At 47.1% G+C, this 26,584-nt stretch overlaps 1 protein-coding gene across 2 annotated transcripts in view; it reads right to left on the reverse strand.

The window, feature by feature from the left end:
• The window catches only part of LOC137649970 (mediator of RNA polymerase II transcription subunit 30-like), a 128,962-nt gene that overhangs the window by 78,158 nt on the left and 24,220 nt on the right, over positions 1–26,584 (reverse strand). For both annotated transcript variants that reach the window (XM_068382956.1, XM_068382957.1), the window contains exon 2: positions 15,728–15,808. In XM_068382956.1, the coding sequence (XP_068239057.1) occupies positions 15,728–15,806 (79 nt within the window). In that variant the 5' untranslated portion in view covers positions 15,807–15,808. The remainder of the gene's footprint in view (positions 1–15,727; positions 15,809–26,584) is intronic.

Raw genomic sequence — 26,584 nt, forward strand, 5'->3', positions numbered from 1 at the left:
TTTTACTTAATTTTCCTTAGGACTTCCAAATGAAATGTTTTTCTTTATGACGCCACCTGAAACGACGGCGTCATAAAGTACGCTCAGTAAACAACCACGCTCAGAACAAAGAAGGCATTTACTGTAACGCGCATGATGAAAGTGATAAATAATGATATTTACAGTAAAAGCATTTACAAAATATGTTATTACAAATATTATTTACCGTATCTATATAAAATCATACAGTACATACTGTACGTAGCAAAGCAGGAAAACAATTTACGAGAGAGAGAGAGAGAGAGAAGAGAGGAGAGAGAGAGAGAGAGAGAGAGAGAGAGAGAGAGAGAGAGAGAGATTGTTTTACGTACGTAAATGTAAATTTTAAACAAAAAAAATATGATAGGCTTTTAAAACCTTCCCTTTAACTTAATGCATACAGTACTAAACTATAAAACAGACACAAATATTACAGTAAAATGTTTAAGTAAAAAATAAAGATTGTTACTGTACTTACCACGAAAGAAGTTCAAGAAAAACTTGAATGATGATGGCGATGAATTTGCTGCACAGTAGAAATGATGATGATGAAGCTGATGATGTCTTCTACTGTGCAGCCAATAATAGTATTTTACGTCTCTTCAGACGGAGGTGTCTTTTCCTGGGACACCTCTTCAACTTCTTCCTGAGACACTTCTTCAATTTCTTCCGAGGGCATTGTGATCGGAAGTTGCTGCCGCTGCTTCTTTTTTCGCAAGAGCATCCTGTAGGGAGCCATTTGTTCATCGATCTTGGTGCAGAATTGTAGAGAACGAACCATATCCTCGTCCCACTCTTGCGACATTTCTTTCACCTCATTCGCAAGCTTGCAGAGCTTGGCAAGCCGTTCTATAGTTAAGACCGTTTCTTCGACATTTTCTTGGATCTCTTCCTGTGTTTCACTGTCTTCACTGCCCGATTTCGTCAGGTCTTCGAGGTCTGCGGCCGCGTAACTTCTACCGTCTTTTAACATAGTATCGAGAAGCGTCACCTTCTCAGCAATCATCATTTTTCGGTGCTGTTTAGGCTCACTACCAGCCTTAGTAGAAGCAGAAGGCTTGGGAGGCATTGTACAGTAGGGTTTAACAGAAAGTTCAACTTAAAACAGTCGCACACAGCACAGATTCAACTTCACAAACTTAAGAACGTCTACTCAGCAATACGCGGAAAGAGAAAGTGAACGATGCAGACCCGCGAGAACTGTGATGCTGGAAGTTGAAGATGCGGGCAAAACACCAATCACAGGCTAGATAACAAAACTTGAGTTTTGATTCGTCATCTATCAGCGCTTGAACCAATCACAACCCGTCTTATACAGTACTATGGTGCGTTGGTTACTCATAGAAGATGTCCCGCGCACACTGAACGTACGTAGATTAAGTACAATACCGTAATAATAATAAATACTGTAATGATAATAATACTGTACAGTAATAATAATAATAATAATGATTAATAAATAACAATAATAATTTTATTAACAACAACAACAATAATAATAATAATAACAATAATAATAAAAATTTACGTACGTACGCTATTTTACGCCTCTCTCTCTCTCTCTCTCTCTCTCTCTCTCTCTCTCTCTCTCTCTCTCGTACGCTTACAGTACTTATTCGAAATGTGATTTTTGCAACAAAGAATATTATTGGATGCAGTACTGTACTACGTACGTATACATACAAAAGATTCATGGAAAAGAAGCACATCCATTACAGTACACACCATTCTAATATGGTATGACTGCATCTGATTTGCGTTTCATGTTCGATTTAATTTTACTACGTACTGAATTATCGTATGATCACATTCTCTTTTCGTGTTTTATTTCTTTCTGTGCTGAATTATATATCATATGTAATGCAATGAACAATCAGTAAGAGCAGATATTACTAATTACAGTATTAATGGAATTACAGGTAACAAAATATCGTATTTGGTTATCTTCAGATTTCGCGATATTTTCGAATTTTCCGGAAAATCCGCGATATGTATATATATATGGGTTATGGGAAAACCCCGCGAAGTGGTGAATCCGCGATTGTCGAACCGCGAAGTAGCGAGGGTTCACTATGCCTTCGTTTGTTTATTACGATCGAAGATGGAGCGTACAGTAAACGAATGGAAGGTTTCCGTTTCAGGCGGCGTCATAAAGAAAAACATTATATAAATGGCATTCATTTCATTTATTTGGAAGTCCTAAGAAAAATTAAGTAAAACATTGGTAATAACAAAATCAACATATAATCAATACTTGGTAAGATTGCTGTCGATGTAAAAACTAACCTATACACAGATGTGTAAATGCGTCTGTTTCTTCATTATGATCAGAGATAAACGTAAACAAAACATTGGTTGTCATTTTTTATCGTGCTTTTTGGCGTGTTTAGGAAACGCATGATATAAAATCGCCTTTAATATTTGTGCCTGTTTTAGTTTAGGGTACTGTACTGTAGTACATGCATTAAGTGTTCTGTACATTAAAGGGTAGTTTGTTAACAGTACTACGTAAAGGGAAGGTTTTAAAAGTCTGAATATACATGTTAAAGAAATACGTAAATATGGTGTCCCTACTTCGCGGATTTTCAGCTATCGCGGCCGGGTTTAGTACCTATCTACCGCGATAAACGAGGGTTCACTGTACTCACAAACTTGTTGAGGGCTGAGAGGTCTATGACCGGCCTCCAGCCTCCCGTTGACTTCTCCACTAGGAAGAGCCGTCTGTAGAAGCCCGGGCTCGGTTCTTGTACCGTTTCCAACGCTCCCTTCGCCAGCATCGCTGAGACTTCCTCTTGCAAGGCCGTCCTCTTCAAGGGGTCCTTGGGAGCTAACCACTCCACCCGAAGATCTGGAATTAAGGGCGGGGGTTCTGCTGGGAATGGTAACCTGTACCCTTCCTTTAATACTGTACTGTTACTGTCCACGGGTCTGCTGCGTGGTTCTTCCATGCTTGCCAAAGACGTCTGAGGCATACCCCCACCTGAGGCTTGGGCAGGAGTAGGGGGCCTCTCTCTCTATCTCCTTCTGGAGGATCGACTTGTACGTCCTTTCCTGGAGGCCGCGTATGAAGTCCTAAAGGAGGCCTGGGCAGAAGATGCTCCCCTACGGGAGGGCTGCGAAGGCTGCGAACAAGAAGCTGTTGGGGCGTTTCTCCTGGGCTGGCTAGGCGAGGCCCTAGGAGGAGGAGGAACATCTGACGGAGGTCTTCTGTGGATGGGTCTCCGCAGTGGTGACTGGGGTCTGTGTTCACCCACATCTTTATGTTTTTTTACCTTTTCCATGATCTCCTCTGCTGCCTTCAAGGGGAAAAGAGCATCATCCCACAGGGGCAGGCTCCTTAGGGCCCTCGCTTCCCTGTCCGGAATCCGCCTGGTCATCTTATTCAGGACAGTGTCCCTCCTACGAAGAACCCAGTTGGCTGATTGGGCTAGGGACTGGTAGGATAAGAACTTAAGCGCTCTACCTCCCGAGATAATCAGCTCCATCAGTAGAACCTGATTCCCCAGGACTGAGAGGTCGTAGGAGGACTGGATTCCTACAAGGGCGGACGCCCACCAGTCCAGCCAGGAGGCGACATTGGCTAGGTCCTTAGCCATCTCCTCCATCATCGTCGCCTCTGACTGGGAGAAGCAGACTGGGGCTGTCGAGGCTCTGTCTTCTGGTGCTCCTTGGCCTAATACTTCGAGGGAGGCTTCCATCTTGCAGGCCCCTGGCTGCTGTCCCTCTGGCAGGTAAAATTTGCTCTGGGACCTCAGGCCCTAGAGCAACTTTGAGGAACTCTGTGATTTGGGGGCCTCTGCATTGTTAGCTACGATCTTGTTGACGTGAGCTCTACCGAGCCTCACGTCCCTGGCCACCGGAAGAGCTAACGAAGGTCTTTGCTGGACATGGGCCTCCATAAGCCTATTGAGGCTAGAGTGCCAGGCATCTTCGGTGGAGAGTTCGGGCTCTTCTATCCTGTGGTGTCTCCTAATGAGCCCGATCACCCTCCTATATGCCGAGTCCTCCGCTGCTGCGCCATCTAAGTTGTCGTCCGCGTCCTCCGTCTTGCGGCCTATCTCTCTAGACGGAGCTCCACCGACGGGGGCCTCCGTGTAAGGTTCCGGACGCAGGACGGGCATTGCCGTGGCGGCGAGGGCCTCTGTCCTAGGTCTGTCCTTCGTCGTGGAGCACCAGGCTTCCGTGGGCTTGTCCGACGGAGGAAGCCATCTCTCCATCTCCCGTCGCTGAGGCGCTACTTTGGAGGACGAGACGACGCTGCCCGACCGAAGGGGCGACTCCCTCCGCTGGGCGGATTGAGTCGGGACCTTCGCGGTCTTACGCCTGTCCGGTGAGGTCAGCGAGGCCGAGTCCCTCCGAGGTTCGAGCTTGTGGCTGGAGGTGAACCTCTCCAGGGACCTGTCTCTAGGGCGCCAACCTGAAGTGCTTGGGACCGAAGTAAAATCGACGAGCTTACTACGGGAAATGACCACCCATTCTTCCCCCGGCGACCTACTCCTCCTGAATTTCCTCCTGGGGGACCTGGATCGTCTTCTTCCGTGGCGAGACCTGGAGCGTGAGCGAGAACGGGAATGCCTCCTCCGGGACCTCTCACGCCTCCGATGGGGTTTCTTCCGGGCTTCACCTTCCGAGGAATTGGAGGCCGCTGCTACCGACGAATCTGAAGATTCTCCATAACTCGTCCATGGGGCAGGGGCATGAAGAGTCGGCAGCTGAACGACCTGATGGACCACGGAAGGCGTGGGCTGGAGAAACACATCTGGAAGTGAAAACGGCGGCGCTGGGGGAGAGCGTGGGCGCTCTACGTCGGGGAACCAGGTTCTGAGGCCTTCCTCCAACCTCAACAGGGACCTGCAGGGTGTCCTCGGAGGTACCCATTCGAGGTGATCTGACGGGGGTGAGACTTCCTTCTCGGGGGCGCCCTCAGCTGCGGAGGTACCTGAAAAACATGCCCATGATACGGGCGAAGAGGCAGGGACATTTTTACTCCACATGGGGTCATCCGATGAGACATGACCCGCAAGCACCAGGGCACCGTCTCTAGAACCCCCACTAAACTCACCTTCAGGCCCCCCCCCCCCCCCCCCCCGCTAGCCTGGAATGAAGCTGCTACCCCGCTATCATGAATATCAGACTCCTGGGGAAGAACCACTGGGTTCTTCCCCGCAACGGACTTACCTCGTCCCCTACTCTGGGTAAGGGAAGGTGGTAGAGAAACTCTTTCCGGAGGCTCTCCTGGTGATGTCAAGGGAGAAGAGGTGCTAGCCTTCTTGGGCGACCTCTTGGAAGACTTCTTCTTCTTTGTACCGAACCGTACCCACTGTATTTCCCTCCATGATTCACACTCTGGGCACGTGTCCAACGGGGAACATGCTCTGCCCCTGCACGACGAGCACAAGGAGTGAGGGTCTACCTCCGGCTTGGACAGGAACGCACCACACGACTTCCCGGCCATAGGCCCAGGACAACGGCGGGGATGCTCCATCACGCACTAGCAATACACCGCAAGACACAGGAACGCAGCGGGAAAGAATAAGAAAGCACAAGATTAACACGTGAGACCGCGGGAACACAAAGGGAAAGCACAAGGTTAACGCTCGAGACCGCGGTGACACAAAGGGAAAGCACAGGGATACCGCGTGTAGACCACGTGAGACACAAAGGGGTCGGGGACACAAAGGGTCGCACTGAGATAATAAGAGCGTCGAGATGATATCGCGACGCGACCAGAGAACTTACTGGGGATCGAGACCCAAGCTAGCACGCTTCCTAACCCGGGCTTAGCCTCAGGACACGTATCCATCCGCCTGAGGTTAGCCATCACAGAAAACGGAAGTAGGGTAAACTACACAAAACTGGTCGGATGGGAGGAGATCCCAGGTACTCCTAAGAAAGTAATTTGAGGTAAGTACTCCATGTTGGAACAAATATGAATTACTTTAAAAAAGATTTATTTGTCTCTACAAGAATAAAAACCATCATTCTTTAATATGGAACTTGACCTTAGGAGGGAGGAAGTCCCTATGAACATGCATCTGGCTGGTTAATCTTTTCCCAGGTAACGTCAGAGCACCAGGCACTGTATAGTAGTAAAGGTGATGACTCTCGACAACCTCCTAATGATCTCAGTATGATGTCACAAGTATCAAGTTAGGGCCATAACAATTGAAACTGATAAATGGTCACAGAAGAACCTATATCCTTGTGAAGTGGAACCTCAGTACTCCAACAAAACAAGTCGAACAATTCGGTGTTCGACAAAAAAAAATTTGAGTTCAAAATGTCTCTGAAGGCGAACAAATTTTCGGAACGTAAACACCCGAGTCAGGACAAGGTAAACCGAACAAGTGTCCGGTCGAGTGCGAGCATTGGTTCCACGGCATCAGTTTAAGCCAGGCTGCCATCGAAGGAAGACACGTGATGTAGATTGCGCTAACCTTTGAATTTTTTCCATTGATTTAACTCTAGCCCTTAATTATGGGTACGAAAAAAGCCAGCAGTGAACAGAAAGATAAGAGGAAGTCAGTGAGAAAAATTGAACTGAAAAAGGAAATAATTGCCAAATATAAAACCGGCATTCGTCTCTCAGATTTCGCTCCTCAGTATGGCATTGCGAAATTGACAATTTAAACTTTCTTTAAGGGGAGCATCCGCCGTTAAAACCAAAATTAAATATTACTTAAATATCATTCATCATCATATCCTCCTTCGCCTCAGTTAGATTTTGCCAGTCTTCTCTATCTTAAGCTTTTAAATTAATACTTCTCCATGCGTCATCTCCTACTTCACGCTTCATAGTCCTCAGCCATGGAGGCCTGGGTCTTCGAACTCTTCTTGCGCCTTGTGGAGCCCAGTTGAAAGTTTGGTGAACTAATCTCTCTTGGGGAGTGCGAAGAGCATGCCCAAGCCATCTCCATCTACCCCTTACCATCATCTCATCCACATATGGCAGAGTAATCTCTCTAATAGTTTCATTTCTAATCCTCTCCTGCCATTTAACTCCCAATATTCTCTTCTGAGGGCTTTGTTCTCAAATCTACAAAATCTGTTGGATGTAGTTTCATAGTCATACTATGACGCATGTCCACACAGTAACACCGATCTCACTAAACTGATAAATAGCCTGATTTTTATACTGTATGTAATTTCAGGCGATTTGATTACCAAATTTTACTTAACCTAGCCATTGTCTGATTTGCTTTTTCCAATCTTTCATTAAACTCCAATTCTAAAGACCCTGTATTAGAGATCATAGTTCCTAAATATTTAAATGATTCTACCTCATTAAACATTTCTCCTTCCAATGATATTTCATCTTCTATTCCATATTTCATTCTCATCATCTCTGTCTTTCTTCCATTTACCTTGAGCCAAACCTCCTGTGATATTTCATGCTTTGTGGTAAGCAAGCACTGCAAATATCATTGATTTACCATAATTTTAATGTTGTCTATTATTACTCTGGTAATTCTGTTTAAATTTTATTAGAATCGTACAAAAATTATTTGAACTGTATATGAATAAGAATAAAAAATTTTAATGTTTGTTTTTTCTTTATTTTTCTCAAAAATTTTTTATTTTTATAATAAAATAAATTTTTGAATATACTTACCCGGTGATTATATAAGCTGCAGCTCTGCTGCTCGACAGAAAACTCTACGTTCAAAATCCGCCAGCGATCGCTATGCAGGTAGGGGGTGTACATCAACAGCGCCATCTGTCGTGCAGGTACTCAGTACTCAATGTAAACACAGAACTCAATTTTCTCCTCGGTCCACTGGGTCTCTATTGGGGAGGAAGGGAGGGTCCTTTAATATATAATCACCGGGTAAGTATATTAAAAAATTTATTTTATTATAAAAATAACATTTTTCAATATTAAACTTAGCCGGTGATTATATAAGCTGATTCACACCCAGGGGGGTGGGTAGAGACCAGCAATAAATGTTTACATTATTATGAGCTAAGGATTTTGTATTTCATTTTAGCAGTTATTCAAAATAACAAACATAAAATAAATAAGTACCTGGTAAGGAAGTCGACTTGAACAATTACTCTGCCTTTTTAAGTACGTCTTCCTTACGGAGCCTCGCGATCCTCTTAGGATGCTGAGCGACCCCTAGGAGCTGAAGTATCAAGGGTTGCAACCCATACTACAGGACCTCATCAAAACCTCTAATCTAGGCGCTTCTCAAGAAAAGAATTTGACCACCCGCCAAATCAACCAGGATGCGAAAGGCTTCTTAGCCTTCCGGACAACCCAAAAACAACAATAAAAAACATTTCAAGAGAAAGATTAAAAAGGTTATGGAATTAGGGGAATGTAGTGGTTGAGCCCTCACCCACTACTGCACTCGCTGCTACGAATGGTCCCAGGGTGTAGCAGTTCTCGTAAAGAGACTGGACATCTTTAAGATAAAAAGACGCGAACACTGACTTGCTTCTCCAATAGGTTGCGTCCATTATACTCTGCAGAGATCTATTTTGTTTAAAGGCCACTGAAGTTGCGACAGCTCTAACTTCATGTGTCCTTACCTTCAGCAAAGCTTGGTCTTCCTCACTCAGATGGGAATGAGCTTCTCGTATCAACAGTCTGATATAATAGGATAAGGCATTCTTTGACATAGGCAAAGAAGGTTTCTTAATAGAACACCATAAAGCTTCTGACTGTCCTCGTAAAGGTTTAGTTCGTCTTAAATAGAACTTAAGAGCTCTAACAGGGCATAAGACTCTTTCTAGTTCATTTCCAACCATATTTGAAAGGCTTGGAATATCGAACGATTTCGGCCAAGGACGAGAAGGTAGCTCGTTTTTGGCTAGAAAACCAAGCTGTAAAGAACATGTAGCCGTTTCAGATGAAAATCCGATGTTCCTGCTGAAGGCGTGAATCTCACTGACTCTTTTAGCTGTGGCCAGGCAAACCAGGAAAAGAGTCTTTAAAGTGAGATCTTTAAAGGAGGCTGATTGTAGTGGCTCGAACCTTTCTGACATAAGGAATCTTAGTACCACGTCTAAATTCCAACCAGGTGTAGCCAAACGACGCTCCTTCGTGGTCTCAAAAGACTTAAGGAGGTCCTGTAGATCTTTGTTGTTGGAAAGATCTAAGCCTCTGTGACGGAAGACTGATGCCAACATGCTTCTGTAACCTTTGATAGTGGGAGCTGAAAGAGATCTTTCTTTCCTCAGGTATAATAGGAAGTCAGCTATTTGGGTTACAGAGGTACTGGTCGAGGATACTGATACTGACTTGCACCAGTTTCGGAAGACTTCCCACTTCGACTGGTAGACTCTAAGAGTGGATGTCCTCCTTGCTCTAGCAATCGCCCTGGCTGCCTCCTTCGAAAAGCCTCTAGCTCTAGAGAGTCTTTCGATAGTCTGAAGGCAGTCAGACGAAGAGCGTGGAGGCCTTGGTGTACCTTCTTTACGTGTGGCTGACGTAGAAGGTCCACCCTTAGAGGAAGAGTTCTGGGAACGTCCACTAGCCATTGAAGTACCTCGGTGAACCATTCTCTCGTGGGCCAGAGGGGAGCAACTAACGTCAACCTTGTCCCTTCGTGAGAGGCGAACTTCTGCAGTACCTTGTTGACAATCTTGAACGGGGGGAATGCATATAGGTCTAGATGTGACCAATCCAGTAGAAAGGCATCTATATGAACTGCTGCTGGGTCCGGGATTGGTGAGCAATATAATGGGAGCCTCTTGGTCATCGAGGTTGCGAAGAGATCTATGGTAGGCTGGCCCCATGTGGCCCACAGTCTCTTGCACACATCCTTGTGTAGGGTCCATTCTGTTGGAATGATTTGTCCCTTCCGACTGAGGCAATCTGCCATGACATTCAAGTTGCCTTGGATGAACCTCGTTACTAGAGAAAGGTTTAGATCTTTTGACCAGGTGAGGAGGTCCCTTGCGATCTCGTACAACGTCATAGAATGGGTCCCTCCTTGCTTGGAGATGTACGCCAAAGCTGTGGTGTTGTCTGAGTTCACCTCCACCACTTTGCCTTGAAGGAGGGACTTGAAGCTTTTCAAGGCCAGATGAACTGCCAGTAGCTCCTTGCAGTTGATACGTAACGTTCTTTGATGCGAGTTCCAAGTTCCCGAGCATTCCCGACCGTCTAATGTCGCACCCCAGCCCGTGTCCGATGCGTCCTAGAAGAGAACGTGGTTGGGGGTCTGAACAGCCAGGGGCAGACCCTCTCTGAGGCTGATACTGTCCTTCCACCAAGTCAGGGACGACTTCATCTTCTCGGAAATGGGGATCGAGACCGCTTCTAGCGTCTTGTCCTTTTTCCAGTAAACAGCTAGGTGAAATTGAAGGGGACGGAGGTGTAGTCTCCCTAACGAAACGAACTGTTCCAGGGATGATAGCGTCCCTATCAGACTCATCCACTGTCTGACTGAACATCGTTCCTTCTTCAGCATGTTCTGGATGCATACCTGGGCTTGACTTGTTCTGGGGGCCGACGGAAAAGCCCGAAAAGCTTGACTGTGAATCTCCATCCCTAAATACACAATAGTTTGGGATGGGACCAGTTGAGACTTTTCCATATTGACCAGGAGACCCAATTCCTTGATCAGATCTAGAGTCCACTTTAGATTCTCCAGACAGCGACGACTGGAAGAGGCTCTTAGAAGCCAGTCGTCCAAATAGAGGGAGGCTCTGATGTCCGCTAAATGAAGGAATTTGGCTATATTCCTCATCAGCCTCGTAAACACAAGAGGAGCTGTGCTTAGGCCAAAGCACAGGGCTTGAAATTGGTAGACAACCTTTTCGTAAACGAATCTCAGAAAAGGTTGGGAGTCTGGGTGGATGGGAACGTGAAAGTATGCGTCCCTTAGGTCTAAAGAGACCATCCAGTCTTCCTTTCTGACCGCTGCTAGAACAGACTTTGTGGTCTCCATGGCGAACGTCTGCTTTGTGACAAAGACATTCAGCGCACTGACGTCTAGCACCGGCCTCCACCCTCCTGTCTTCTTTACCACTAAGAAGAGACGGTTGTAGAAGCCCAGGGATTGATGGTCCCGGACTTTGACTACCGCTCCCTTTTCTAGTAAGAGAGACACCTCCTGCTTCAAAGCTCGTCTCTTGTCTTCCTCTCTGTACCTGGGAGAGAGATCGATGGGACACGTTGCTAGAGGGGGTTTGCGTACAAACGGGATCTTGTACCCTTCTCTGAGCAACTTCACAGATTGTGCATCTGCGCCTCTTTTCTCCCAGGTCTGCCAGAAGTTCTTGAGTCTGGCTCCCACTGCTGTCTGAAGAAGGAGGCAGTCAGACTCTGCCTTTAAAGGACTTGGTACCTTTCTTCTTCCCACGTCTCCCTTCGGCACGAGCACCTCCTCTGCTGGAGGCTCTGCCACGAAAGGGCGGAATGAATCTGGACGCTGGAGTGTCCATCCTGGGTCTTGACAAGGTAGGCAAAGGGGTGGCTTTGCGGGCAGAGGACGCAACCAGGTCATGGGTGTCCTTCTGAATCAAAGAGGCAGCAATCTCCTTAATCAAGTCCTCTGGAAAAAGGCACTTTGAGAGAGGAGCAAAAAGAAGTTCTGATTTCTGACACGGTGTTACTCCCGCTGACAGGAAAGAGCAAAGGTTCTCCCGTTTCTTGAGGACCCCGGATACAAACGAAGCCGCAAGCTCACTAGATCCGTCACGTATGGCCTTGTCCATGCAGGACATTATGAGCAAGGAAGATTCCTTGTCAGACGGGGAGATCTTCCTGCTCAAAGCTCCCAGACACCAGTCCAAAAAGTTAAAGACCTCGAAGGCTCTAAACACTCCTTTCAACAGATGGTCTAGGTCCGTAGGAGACCAGCATATCTTAGAGCGTCTCATGGCTAGCCTGCGGGGAGAGTCTACCAGGCTTGAGAAGTCGCCCTGGGCAGAGGCAGGAACTCCCAAGCCGAGAACTTCTCCCGTGGCATACCAGACGCTCGATCTGGAAGAGAGTTTCGCAGGGGGAAACGTAAACGTTGTCTTCCCTAGGTTCTTTTTGGACTGCATCCAATCTCCTAAAACTCGTAAAGCTCTCTTGGACGAGCGGGCGAGGACGAGTTTCGTAAAGGCAGGCGCGGATGACTGCGTACCTAAAGCAAACTCTGACGGAGGAGAGCGTGGAGCCGCAGACACAAACTGGTCCGGATACATCTCTTTGAACAGAGCAAGAACTTTTCTAAAGTCCAAAGAGGGTTGCGTGGTCTTGGGTTCGTCAAGGTCCGTATGTGGGTCATCAATGTGTGCCGCGTCGTCATCATCAGAGAGTCCATCATCTGAGAATTGAGGAGGAAGCGGCAAAGGAGTAGGAATCGGCTGGTCAGCTGAGTCCGGCAGCACGGGTGCACGCGTGACTGAACCGGACGCAACGTCATGGAACTGTTGCCCAGTCTGTGAACTGGCAACAACCATAGCAGCGCAGGGACGCATAGCGTCTACTCCAGACTGTCTAGTCTGATGTGGGCGAGCAGAGGTAACCACACTGGGTTGCGGAGGTTGACGCACCGCGTCAAAACAAAACTACTTAGACTGTTGTTGTACCTCGCGAATGTCAACGGAAGGTTCCGTGCGTCGCTGAACGTCAACATGCGGCTGGCGCATGGGTGGCGGGACTCTCTCAGCTGGAGTGCGGCAGAAGGTCGCCTCAGCGTCCACAGGACGCACAACCGTGGGTGGTTGTAGGCTAGAGGTTGGTGCAGCGTCAACCTTCTCCGCACGAAAGTCCTGCATCAATGACGTTAACTGAGACTGCATGGTCTGCAGCAAAGACCACTTAGGGTCTACAGGAGCAGGTGCGGCAACAGACGGTGTGACTGCCTGATGCGGTACCGCTTTGCCTCTCTTAGGAGGTGAGCAGTCGTCGGAAGACTGCAGCGAGTCCGAACTGACCCAGTGGCTACAACTGGGCCGTTGGACTTGCGCGGAAGGGACCGACTTGCGCTTAAGAGGCCGCGAGACCTTGGTCCATGGTTTCTTACGAGAAACCTCTTCCGCAGACGAGGAATAAATGGGCTCTCTCGTCTTTGTGTGGGTGGGGCGATCTTGGGTAGATACGCCCGAAACCACGGAGGGAACGTCTGTTCGCTGATTAAAGCCTCTCGAACCCTTTGGTCGTACGACATTGCTTCTCCCCTGGGCTTGGGAGCTTGCAAGAGGTCCCGGACTGGGAGGACGACAGGCACGAACAGACGAACCCTCAAGCGCAACACTATCCACAACACTATCACTCACTTTATCACTACCCACTGCACTCTTACACTTCAGCTCCTTGACATCTGCCATGAGCTGGTTACGGTCACTAGCCAAGGACTCGACTCTCTCACCCAGAGCTTGGATGGCACGCATCATATCTGCCATCGAAGGTTCTTGAGTGCTAGAAGGGGGATCAGGAGCAACCACTACAGGGGAAGGAATAGGTTGTGGGGCATGAGGAGAGGAAAATTCAACGGAGCGAGACGAACTTCTCCTGACTCTATCTCTCTCAAGCCTACGTGTATATTTCTGGAATTCGATAAAATCGAATTCCGAAAGCCCAACGCATTCCTCACATCGATCTTCCAATTGACAGGTTTTATCCCGACAATTGGAACAAACGGTGTGAGGATCGATATAGGCCTTCGGAAGACGCCTTGAACAGTCCCTAGCATTACACTTCCTGAATTTAGGGACTTGAGAAGGGTCAGCCATTTTGAATTAGTCAAAGGGGAATTCAAAAACTATCCAAAGTCATCAACAAATAATCCGATATCAACAAAAGAATGCAAGGATGTATTGAAGATAAAGCCTGCAAAGCGAAAGCTCAAAACTAGAAACGTGTACTTCACCAAAAAGATGTGAAAACCAATCCAGTTAGCAACAGCGAATTAGTAGGTCTTGCCGGTGGCACGACAGAGAGAAAATTGAGTTCTGTGTTTACATTGAGTACTGAGTACCTGCACGACAGATGGCGCTGTTGATGTACACCCCCTACCTGCATAGCGATCGCTGGCGGATTTTGAACGTAGAGTTTTCTGTCGAGCAGCAGAGCTGCAGCTTATATAATCACCGGCTAAGTTTAATATTGAAAATTCTGCAATGGATTATATAATTGCTATGAATAATGCTAATTTGAGTGTGAAAATATTACTCAGGAATTTTAATTATATTTTTTATTCTATTCTATTGATAATTATATTTTTTTCTTTTTTTAAACTTTGAAAGTTATACAAAATTTCAAATCCTCAGACAAAATTATTCAATTTTTATTTTTGTCCCCACCGATGTCTCTGGATTTTAAATATCTTCATATATTATGGAAAAAAAAGTTTTTCATGTCAATAACTATATAGCCAAGATATCAGCCCTCAAAATTTTGCAACAAGAATACAAAGAAAAATATCACTATATCACCATTAAATACTATTTCTATTATCAACAATAATGAGAGAGAGAGAGAGAGAGAGAGAGAGAGAGAGAGAGAGAGAGAGAGAGAGAGAGAGAGAGAGAGAGAGAGAGAGAGAGAGAGAGAGAGAAAATGATGGTGCCCTTCATCTTGCCAGACTGTTCCGTACAAAACCAAGCACTGACAGCAGAAATGTGACCGCATGTACTGCACACCAAAACATCTTCACAGTATGGGTTGGTTTGTGGCACTGCATTGTCTCTCTCAGGCATAAGCTGGGAGAGACTGGTCTAAGTCTTATGAGACTCCTGTTGATCGGTCTTCCAGGAATTCTTCCATGAAATCTTCTACTTGGAAGTAGTGTCTGAATAATTTAATGAAGACCAGGCAGAGGAAAAGGAAGAATTAGCAGAGGATGAGATGCGCACATGCTTCTTCTTAAGTGCCTTCCTGAGGATTGTGGAAACTAACGAAGTTTCCACTGGGAAGAGGCCAAAGGTGACTTCTCACAGTGGCACAAACAACACCAGCAGGTGTCACGTCCTTCAGCGCCTCTACAAGTGAAGCAGGAGCCATGAAGATACCATAGCCTAAGATATCCTTGGGGCAGCCAAAATAATACCTTCTTGTCCCAACAGAATACCAGCTATGTCCAAGGAAGAACAACTTCTTTAGGTTCAGTTTGTCACCGTTATTGTTAAACCACAAAAAGGGATGTAAGGAGTGTGAACAGTCATGGCCACGGGGGGTAACAGGAAAAACGATGAAGGGATTAAAGGCAGGTTTGCAAATAACACTGTCCCACATTTGCTGCTTTATTCAGAAACAACTAGCATATCTTTATATTCTTCCTTGAATTTATTACAGTACTAGAAGAAAAAAGCTTGTCTGCAAACATGTGCTACTGTACTTTTGGTCAAAGTCAAAAGTGAGTGTGTAGTTGACTAACAGGTAGTTATACCTAGTACTGTACCTCATTAAATTCTAATAGCTATACGAGCTTCACTGAAGTCATAATTCTATTAAAGGTCGATTGTTTGTAATTGTGTAGGAACAAACATATGTTATGAAGCAGGTAGAATTAATGTCAGTATAAAAACAGATATACAAACTGTTATGAAGCAAGCAAAATTAATGTCAGTATCACAATGCACAGTATATTGAAAGTATTTTGAGCTATACAATACTTGGCCTTTGGGCAGAATTAATGATATACAGTATTTCGTTACCTATGGGAGTCGAAGGTAACAGCAAGTAACATTGTGAAATTCTGAGAATCATTTAACTTTAGCTAGGACACATTGCAAAAGCGTAGTAAGTATACTAATAACTGACCTGACTGAGAACCAGCAGCCATTGGGCTAGCATATGTATTTCTCATCATCGTGGATGATGACCCAGTGCTCATAGCCATCCCTGAAAGAAAAATAAACTTTTAAAGAAATCTGTAATTTTTCTAACTATAAAAACGTAAGTCCTTTAATAGAATCATGACTTTAACAAAGCTGAAATGACCGTTTACACTTTTAATGACTTAGTTATAGTTGCTGGCCACCCTCACTTTGACCATCTAGGAATTGGAGGATGGTTGAGGTGAGCAACGTAACTTGAAGAAATCAAGTTTGTATAATTAGAAAAATTATAAATTACTTTTAAATATCACAAAATCAAGTAATTTGTATTTTTCCTAACATACTTACCGAGAACTACTTTCTTAAGAGGTACCTGGAATCTCCTCTCAACCGACCAGAGTTTTGTATAGTCTACCCTACTTCCGTTTTCTGTGGGGACTAACTCAGGCGTAAGGAGAACGTGCCCTGAGGGTAGTCCTGAGCTAGGTCGGCGTTAGCTTGGGTCTCGCTCGTCAGTAAGTTCCTGGATGGTACAAAAGGTCTTCAAGGGCAGTAAGGCACTCGGGGAAGGTAGGGAGGGCCATTACCCGAAAGTAGTTCTCGGTAAGTATGTTAGGAAAAATACAAATTACTTAAAATTTGTGATTTGTTCCAACACAGAGACTTACCTCGAACTACTTTCTTAGGAGACTTACACTTTAGGAGGTGGGAGTGTCTTCCTGAACTTCAGACCAAGCTAACCGGACGTCCAGGAACCTAGATGTGAACTAGGTTGCAATATACAAACGGAAAACGAAACGTAGGGAAAACTACACAAAGAGCTCATGTTAGTGTCTAAGTACTTACCCTTTAAAAAATTCCATGATGCTGAGTCCTGTGGCGAAGTTGTAGAGAACGTGTCTTCTTCGGGTTGTATGTGGGGTTATCTCCGAGTAGGGAAAGGAAAAAAGGGACAAGGGTGAAAGGGAACGAACCTGTGTCTCTTGGTTTTGCTATCCACGACTGTACCTGGGGCTTCACCGTTAAATCGCTTGGAGCGCGGAGATGACTGTCCCAATAGAGAAACCGTCTAAAGACCTCCTCGAGCAATCCTTGATGTAATGCGTTGTGAAGGTCGACTGGTTCGACCAGGTGCCTGCTCTAAGGATCTGGCCCACCGCCATGTTCCTCTCAAAAGCCAGAGAAGTACTGTACTTAGACCCCTAATGTCATGGGGCCTGGGATTACTTGGCAGGGGCAGGCCCTCATCATTATAGGCCCTGACAATAACCCGTCTCAGCCAAAAGAAGATGGTATTCTTAGATACCTGCTTTTTCCTTACACCCGTAGAGACAAAAAGATTTTTGATACCAGGGCGGAGATGGGCAGTCCTCTCAAGGTATTTTCTCACAGCACGGACGGGGCAAAACTTCAAATCTTCTGGATTCCCTGTCCTAGGAATAGCTGGCATTGAAAAGCCCTCGAACTTAGGGTCCCAGACCGCTGGATTCTGTGTCTTTGCTACGAAAGAAGGGACGATCTTGAGGGAGATCTCCCTCCACCCCTTCGAATGAGAGATGTCGTAGGACAACCCATGGATCTCTCCTACTCTCTTAGCAGAGACCAAGGCCAACAAGAAGACCGTCTTGAGAGTGAGATCCCTGTCCACTATGTCCTTCAGGGGTTCGAACGGCGGACCACTTAACATCTTCAATACCCTTGCCACGTCCCACTGTGGCACCCTGGAGGCCTGCGGAGGGCAAGCTTGTTCGAAGCTCCTGATGAGCATAGATATGTGCCTAGAGGCGCCCAGATCAATGCCCTTCAGAAGGAAGACTTGGCCCAAGGCTGCACGGACTCCTTTGATGGCCGGAATTGACATGCCCACTTCGTCTCTGAGATGCACTAGAAAATCCGCAATATCTGGGACCGAGGCTTTTAGAGGCTTGATGTTCTTTGAGGCACACCATTTCGTAAAAGTAGCCCATTTTGCTTGGTAGACCGCTGCTGAAGACCGTCTCAGATAACGTGACATCTTCTCTGCAGTACCTGTCGAATATCCTTCCTTCCTCAGGAGCCGCTTGATAGTCTCCAGGCGTGAAGGCGAAGAGACTGAGGATTGTCGTGGAACCTTTGGAAGTGTGGCTGCCGTAGAAGGTCTGGCCTGTCGGGCAGAGGCCACGGGGGAAGACATGCCAGGTCCTTTAGATCCGCGAACCACTCCCTCTCCGGCCACCAGGGTGCTACCAAAGTCATCTTTAAGTTTCGAGCCGTCCGTACTCTGTCGAGCACTTGCCTGATCAATGCGAAGGGGGGAAAAGCATACACGTCGAGGTTGTCCCATTTGTGTTGAAAAGCATCTTCCAACGCCGCCTTTGGGTCTGGGACAGGAGAACAAAATACGGGGAGTTGTGCGTTCAGTCTGGTTGCAAAGAGATCCATCACCGGCGAGCCCCATTTTTGAATGATGAGTCTGGCTACTTCTGGGAGAAAGGACCACTCTGTTCCCACTACTTGTCCCATCCTGCTGAGCCCGTCGGCTAGGACGTTCTTTTTGCCTGGAATGAACCTTGGTGAAATCATGATCTGTTCCGACTCGGCCCCATCCAGGAGCTCCAAAGCGAGATCGCACAACTCCTTCGATTTTAGACTTCCATGTTTCTTTATGTACGCTACTACAGTGGTGGTGTCGCACATCAACGCCACTGTGTTTCCCCTCAGAAGATCTACGAACTGTAGGCAAGCTTCTCGGACTGCCTTCACCTCTAGGACGTTGATGTGCTGACCTTTCTCCTCGTCCGTCCAAGTTCCTCTCGTTGTCTCGTTGAGGAGATGTGCCCCCCACCCCTCTTTGGAGGCGTCTGTGAACAGAAGCATCTCGGGAGGCTCGGTTGCGAAGGGCATCCCCTTGAGGGTATTCGACCGACACAGCCACCACTCCAGGGAGTGTATAGTCTCCGGCAGGGCGGTTATTAATTTGTAGGGCGAGTCCACTTGGTTCTAGAGCCCCTTCAGGTTCCATTGGACGCTCCTGAGTCTGAGCCTCCCTTGGGGAACGAGTTTCTCCAATGACACTAGGTGCCCTATTAACCTTTGCCAGTCTTTGGCTCTACTGGGTTGTCTCGAAAGGAAAGGCAGGAGGATCCGTTCCAGGTTGTTCAACCGTTCCCCCGACGGAAAGGCTCTCACTAGTCGGGAGTCCAGCATCATCCCCAAGTAGGTCATCCTGGTGGAGGGAGACAGATTCGATTTCTCCAGGTTGATCGTGATACCCAGATCCTTGCAGAATTGAATTAGTTTTACTCCTTGCTCCTTCAAAACTTCCTCTGAGGAGGAAAGGAGTAACCAGTCGTCCAGGTATCGAATGAGGCGAATACCCCGCTCGTGAGCCCACACAGAAACTGTCGTGAAGACACTCGTGAATACCTGGGGAGCTGTCGACAAACCGAAGCAGAGGGTCTTGAACTGCAGGATCTGGGAACCCCACTTCACCCGGAGAAACTTCCTGCTTGAGGGGTGGATCGGGATTTGAAAGTATGCGTCCTTGAGGTCTATGAACATCATGGAGTTCCCTTCCCTCAAGGACTGCAAGACCGACTTCGGGGTGTCCATTTTGAAGTCCGTCTTGCAAACAAACTTGTTGAGGGCTGACAGGTCTATCACCAGTCTCCAACCCCCTGTCGCTTTCTCCACCAGAAAAAGACGACTGTAGAAGCCTGGGCCCGGATGTAGGACCACTTCCACCGCACCTTTCTCCATCATAGTGGAAACTTCCTCCTGAAGGGCCGCCCTCTTCAAGGGGTCCTTGGGTACTAGCCACTATGCCAGACTGGCTGGGATCAAAGGTGGAGGTTCTGTTAGGAACGGGAGTCTGTACCCTTCCTTCAGTACGGATACTGTCCAGGGCTCCGCACCGTGGGCCCTCCATGCTTGCCAAAAATGAATGAGGCATCCCCCAACCTGAGGCTTGGGCAGGAGTAGGGGCCTCCCACTCTATCTCCTGGAGGAGCGGCCTGAACGCCCTCTCCTGGACGCTGAGTAGGCCGTCCTAAAAGAGGCAGACGCTGCTGGGGCTCCTCTACGGGGGGGGGGGGGGGGGGGGGGGGGGGGCCTGCGGCGGTTGAGCCCAAGAGGTAGGTGGAGCGTCTCTCCCCGTCTGGCTAGGAGAGGCATGAGAAGTAGAGGGGCCATCCGATGGCGTCCTCCTGTAAGTGGGCCTCCTCACGGAGTGGGGTCTGGGTGCACCCACTTCCTTCCTTTTCAGGACCTTTTCCATGACCTCCGCCAGCTGTTTTAACGGAAACAGGGAGTCACCCCACACAGGGAGGCTCCTCAAAGCCCTAGCCTCTCTGTCAGGGATTTTCCGGGAAAGCTTGGCTAAGACCGTATCCCTTTTCCTAAGCACCCAGTTGGCTGACAGGGCAAGAGACTGGAAAGTCAGAAACTTTAAGGTCTTTCCCCCAGAGATGATGAGTTCCTTCAGGAGGTCTTGGTTCGCAGGGTCTGTCAAGTCGTAGGTGGCTTGAACACCTACCAGAGTGGAGGCCCACCAGTCCAACCAGGAGGCGACGTGGACTAAGTCCTTGGACATCTCCTCCATCATCGAAGCCTCCGACTGTGAAAAACAAATCGGGGCTGACGCAGCTCTGTCCTCCGGGGCACTCTGACTCAACACTTCAAGGGAAGACTCCATTTTGCAGGCTCCCGGTCGCTGCCCCTCTGGTACATAAAACCTACTCTGGGACCTTAGTCCCTGGAGTAACTTTGAGGAACTCTGGGACTTGGGGGCTTCGGCATTGCCTGCCACAACCTTGTCCACGTGGGCGCGGCCCAGGACCAAATCCCTGGCCACAGGCAGCGCCAGGGAGGGTTTCTGCTGCACGGGGGCCTCCATCAGACAATTAAGACTGGAACGCCAGGCATCCTCGTCGGAGGGAACAGGTTCCTCGATCCGGTGATGCCTCCATATAAGACCTATCACCCTCCGATATGCCGAGCCCTCGGTTGGGGAACCTTCACTTTCGCCAGCCACACCCTCCGTCTGAGGCCGAGGCGCAGGGCCGACGGGCACCCCCACCTGTCGCTGTGGCTCGGACTCAACGAACACCTCCCTGTGGTGGTAACAGTCTGTGTCGACGGGAACCTCCGCACTAGACCTGGGTGTCGGGACAGGAATCGCCGTATCGGCGAGGACTTCCGTCCGTAATACGTCTTTGGGCAAAGAGGGCGAGACTTCCGTGGGCTGGCCCGACGGAGGAAGCCGTCCCTGCGAGTCCAAGGGCCGAGTCAACTGTGCTGACCCGACTAGGCTGCCCGTCCGAAAACGCGACTCCCCCCGCTGGGCGGGTTGAGCCGGAAGTTTCGCGGCCTTACGCCTACCTGAAGAGGCCTTCTCGCTCTGTTCCTTGCGAGGGTCATACTTATGCCTGGCAGAGGGCCTCCGTGGAGAACCGTCTCTGGGCCGGCGACTCGGAGAACGCGGAAAATCGTCGAAGTCCTCGACCCTCCTGCGGGGAACGAAGACCCATTCACCTTTGGGGGACCTACTCCTCCTGTACTTCCTCCTCGGGGACCTGGAGCGTCTTCTGCTATACCTTGAACGTGACCTCGAACGGGAGCGCCTGCTCCTGGATCTCTCCCTCCTCCGACGGCGCCTCCTCCTCGCTTCACCCTCCGAAAAGAACGATGAGCCGGCCTCCGAAGACCCCGACGATACTGCATAACCCGACCGACGGGCGGGCTCGGGGGCAACGGAGGTCTTCGCGAACTGTTGAGTTCCGGAGGTCGAAGGTTGCAAAAACGAGCCAGGAACCACCGACAGAGGGGCTGGAAGGGAGGTCGGCCGCACCACGCTGGGGAACCAGGAATCTAGGCCATCCTCCATCCTCAACGGGGACCTACCTGGGGTTTTCGGGAGCTTCCACCCGAAGAGCTCCCCTACCGTCGAGTCCAACCTATCCTGGACGCCATCAGCTGCTGAGGTACCTGAAATGCAGGCCCAAGACGCGGGCGAAGAGACAGGGATAGTATTACTCCACATGGGGTCATCGGAGGAGACGTGCCCCCCAATCACAAGGGCAGAGTCCCCAAGACCCCCAGACAAAGCACTATCAGGCCCCCCACTAGCCTGTGAAGATTCAGCAACCCCCACATCATGAATATTAGACTCTTGGGGAAGAGCCATCGGCACCTTCCCCGCAACGGACTTACCTCGTCCCCTATCCTGGGTAGGGGAAGAAGGAACAGAAACCTCGTCAGACCTCCCACCTGGCGACGGCAAAGGCGAAGAGATGCTCGCCTTCCTGGGGGACCGTTTAGAGGACTTCTTTTTCTTCGTGCTAAAACGCACCCACTGGATCTCACTCCAACTAACACACTCCGGGCACGTATCCGTAGGCAAGCACACTCTACCCCTACAGGAAGAGCAAAGGGAATGCGGGTCAACCTCCGGCTTGGATAGGAACGCTCCACACGACTTCCCGGCTCTAGGTCCAGGACAACGGCGGGTCTGCTCCATCACAACACAAAACCACAAGACACAGGAACGCAGGGAAAGGATAAGGAATACACTTGGGGAAGCACAAGGGAATCACGCGAACACGCGAGAACACAAGGGAAAGCACAGAGATACCACGCGGGAACCACGTGGGACACACGAGTCGGGGACACAAAGGATTGCAAGAGAATAGAGAGCGACGGGATGGTATCACGACGCGACCAGAGAACTTACTGACGAGCGAGACCCAAGCTAACGCCGACCTAGCTCAGGACTACCCTCAGGGCATGTTCTCCTTACGCCTGAGTTAGTCCCCACAGAAAACGGAAGTAGGGTAGACTACACAAAACTCTGGTCGGTTGAGAGGAGATTCCAGGTACCTCCTAAGAAAGTAGTTCGAGGTAAGTCTCTGTGTTGGAACAATCTGTGATTTACTCCTAGATGAATACACACAATTGTCTTTTGAGAGCTTTACAATTTTACAGCCCTGAACATAGTGATGACAAAATAAATGAAATTGGGACTATAAGTAAAAAATTGAAGTACTCTGATGCAATAAGAACAGCAAAAAAGGCATTATATGGTAATGATAACTGGGTAAACTATACAATAATACAAAAAACCTTCTTGTACTGCCATATAGTAATTCTTTTTACAGAAATTCTCCTTTTGTTAAAAAAATCTCAGCATTAATGCAGCATTTAAGAGTAACAATATAATAAAAACAGCTCTAATAATGAATTCTCCTGACAGTACCGAGGAATGTGTATATTGCATCCCATGTAATTCATGTGAAAAAAATTCTATACTGTATAGGTCAAACACGTAAAGCCCTCAAAAAGACAACAGAACAACATAAGTGATAGATATGCTCAAGAAAATAATGCAATATTTGTCCATGTTAGAGATAAAAATCACATTATTAATTAGTCATGTGCAAAGAAATTTGCTCATTCAAATAACTCATTGGAAAGAAACATCATACAGTCCAGTTTAATAAAAGAAAGCTTTAATACCAACTTGAATAAACAAAATGGAATGTACAAACTCCATGTATTTATAATCTATATGCAAAGATATCTACAAGCTTTATAAATAAAACTCTAACTACTTAATGTAGAACTGACTGTACCAAAGATAAAAAGTGCCTGTGTAAAATAAATCTTTAAGATATAAGCTATAATTTACATGTGTATATGAATATAAGATTAGGTATATTCATGCATTTATATGGATAAGGTTAACGCATATCAATACTGTATAAAGAAACTGTATCAGAAGTTCTAAAAATTTACTTGTCATTTGAAATGACTCGTTTTCAACACTTAGCTAATGGGGTATGAACTCCACCCACAAAAACCTGACAAAATATAAGCCAGGTAGTTTGTTGGGTAGGGAGTATTGTTTCGTAGGCATCTGCACGAATGTTCATACTCTCATTGTACTGTATAAAACGTAGAGACCTCGTTTAAAAAATGTGTCCTTCAAAGAAGTATCACAAAAATAGTCAGGACTTAATCGTATATTTCTTATTTAATTTCCTCTGTGGTTATGTGTGTGGATATATAGAATATTTTATATATATATATATATATATATATGTATGTATGTAGATAAATTTTTACAAATACCAAGCCTTGACAAATACCTCATTATTTAATTGAGCTAGTGATTTACTGGTTTTTGCTCTGCAGTATGCTCGCTTCAATCGCGATTAAACATTATCTTATTGCTCACATGTTCTGACAAGCAGAACATATTTCGCTATGTGCGTTAGCCCCATGTGCTAGTATTTTGGCATTAAATATGACAAATTCGTAGATAATTTGTATTTTTCCTAACGATACAAACCTTAGCTATTTACATGGGGTAATTACTTTGGCGACAGCCGATGACGAGCCATAAAGTTTTAACGAGGGTTTCCTACCCCACCGCTAGTTAGCGGGGGGTAGCTACCCCTCCCCCCTCACACACACCGGTGATTGATCCACTTTACTTAGAGGTAGGACTTATCTTGGGGGACAGGGCTGGCGGGCACATAACTGTAAATAGCTAAGGTTTGTATCGTTAGGGAAAATGATATTTTAATTATAAAATAAATTTTTGAATATACTTACCCGGTGAATATATAATAGCTGACACTCCGGCGGCTCGACAGAAAAACACAAAAACTCGCGAGCGATCGCTATGAAGGTTGCGGGTGTGCCCACCAGCGCCAACTATCGGCCAGATACCGCATATACATGTAAACAGCTCCAATTCTTCTCATCCCGCTGGGTCTCTATCGGGGAGGAAGGGGGGGCCTTTAATTTATATATTCACCGGGTAAGTATATTCAAAAATTTATTTTATAATTAAAATATCATTTTTAAATATTTAACTTAGCCGGTGAATATATAATAGCTGATTCACACCCATGGTGGTGGGTAGAGACCAGAAATAATTAAGTTTACAGCGTATATGCTTAGAGTTTTTGACAGTTATATCATAACAAAACCCAAATATATATAGGTACCTGGTAAGGAAGCTGACTTAGACGATTACTCTGCCTTGTTAGTCTGTCTTCCTCACGAAGCCCAGCGATCCTCTTAGGATGCTGAAAGACTCCCAGGAGCTGAAGTATCAAGGGCTGCAACCCATACAACAGGACCTCATCAAACCCCTAATCTGGGCGCTCTCAAGAAATGACATTTGACCACCCGCCAAATCAAAAAGGATGCGAAAGGCTTCTTAGCCTTCCGTACAACCCAATTAAAAAACATTTCAAGAGCAGATTAAAAGGATATTGGAATTAAGGGAATGTAGTGGTAGAACCCTTACCCACTACTGCACTCGCTGCAACGAATGGACCCAGTGTGTAGCAGTCCTCGTAAAGAGTCTGGACATCTTTTAAGTAAAATGACGCGAATACCGACTTGCTTCTCCAAAAGGTCGCGTCCATAATACTTTGCAGAGATCTATTTTGCTTAAAGGCCACGGAAGTTGCTATAGCTCTTACTTCGTGCGTCTTAACTTTAAGCAAGCGTCGGTCTTTTTCATTCAAGTGAGAATGAGCCTCTCGGATAAAAAATCTGATAAAATATGACAAAGCATTCTTTGACATAGGTAATGATGGTTTCTTAACTGAGCACCATAAGGCCTCAGATCCACCTCGTAAGGACTTAGTACGAGCTAAGTAGAACTTAAGAGCTCTAACTGGACACAGTACTCTTTCAAGTTCGTTGCCTACGATCTCTGACAGGCAAGGTATATCAAAAGACTTAGGCCAAGGACGAGAAGGCAGTTCATTTTTGGCTAGGAAACCAAGTTGAAGTGAACATGTGGCTTTCTCTGTGGAAAAGCCAATGTTCTTACTGAAGGCATGAATTTCACTGACCCTTTTAGCCGAAGCCAAGCACACTAGGAAAAGCGTCTTGAGGGTGAGATCCTTCAGGGAGGCTGAATGTAATGGCTCAAACCTGTCCGACATCAGGAACCTTAGGACCACGTCTAAGTTCCATCCAGGAGTTGCCATACGACGTTCCTTAGAGGTCTCGAAAGACTTAAGGAGATCTTGGAGATCTTTATTGTTGGAAAGATCTAAGCCTCTATGTCTAAAGACAGAAGCTAACATGCTCCTGTAGCCCTTAATAGTGGGTGCTGAGAGGGAGCGAACATTTCTCAGATGTAAAAGAAAATCTGCGATTTGGGCTACAGAGGTACTGGAAGAGGACACAGATGCTGACTTGCACCAGTCTCGAAAGACTTCCCACTTCGACTGGTATACTCTGATGGTAGAAGCTCTCCTAGCTCTCGCAATCGCACTGGCTGCCTCCTTCAAAAAGCCTCGAGCTCTTGAGAGTCTCTCGATAGTCTGAAGGCAGTCAGACGAAGCGCGGGGAGGCTTTGATGAACATTCTTTATGTGGGGCTGACGTAAGAGATCTACCCTTAGAGGAAGACTTCTTGGAATGTCTACCAGCCATTGAAGTACCTCGGTGAACCACTCTCTCGCGGGCCAGAGGGGAGCAACCAACGTCAACCTTGTCCCTTCGTGAGAGGTGAACTTCTGCAGTACCTTGTTGACTATCTTGAATGGTGGGAATGCATATACTGTAAGTCCAGATGAGACCAATCCAGTAGAAACGCGTCTATGTGGATTGCTTCTGGATCTGGGACTGGTGAGCAATAGATTGGTAACCTTTTGGTCAACGAGGTGGCAAAGAGGTCTATGGTGGGTTGACCCCAAGTCGCCCAAAGACTCTTGCACACGTCCTTGTGGAGGGTCCATTCCGTGGGTATCACCTGACCCCTCCGACTGAGACAGTCTGCCAAGACGTTCAAGTCCCCCTGGATGAATCTCGTCAACAGGGAGATGCCTCGATTT

The sequence above is a fragment of the Palaemon carinicauda genome, chromosome 11 (assembly GCF_036898095.1).
Source record: "Palaemon carinicauda isolate YSFRI2023 chromosome 11, ASM3689809v2, whole genome shotgun sequence".
NCBI classification, from domain to species: domain Eukaryota; kingdom Metazoa; phylum Arthropoda; class Malacostraca; order Decapoda; family Palaemonidae; genus Palaemon; species Palaemon carinicauda.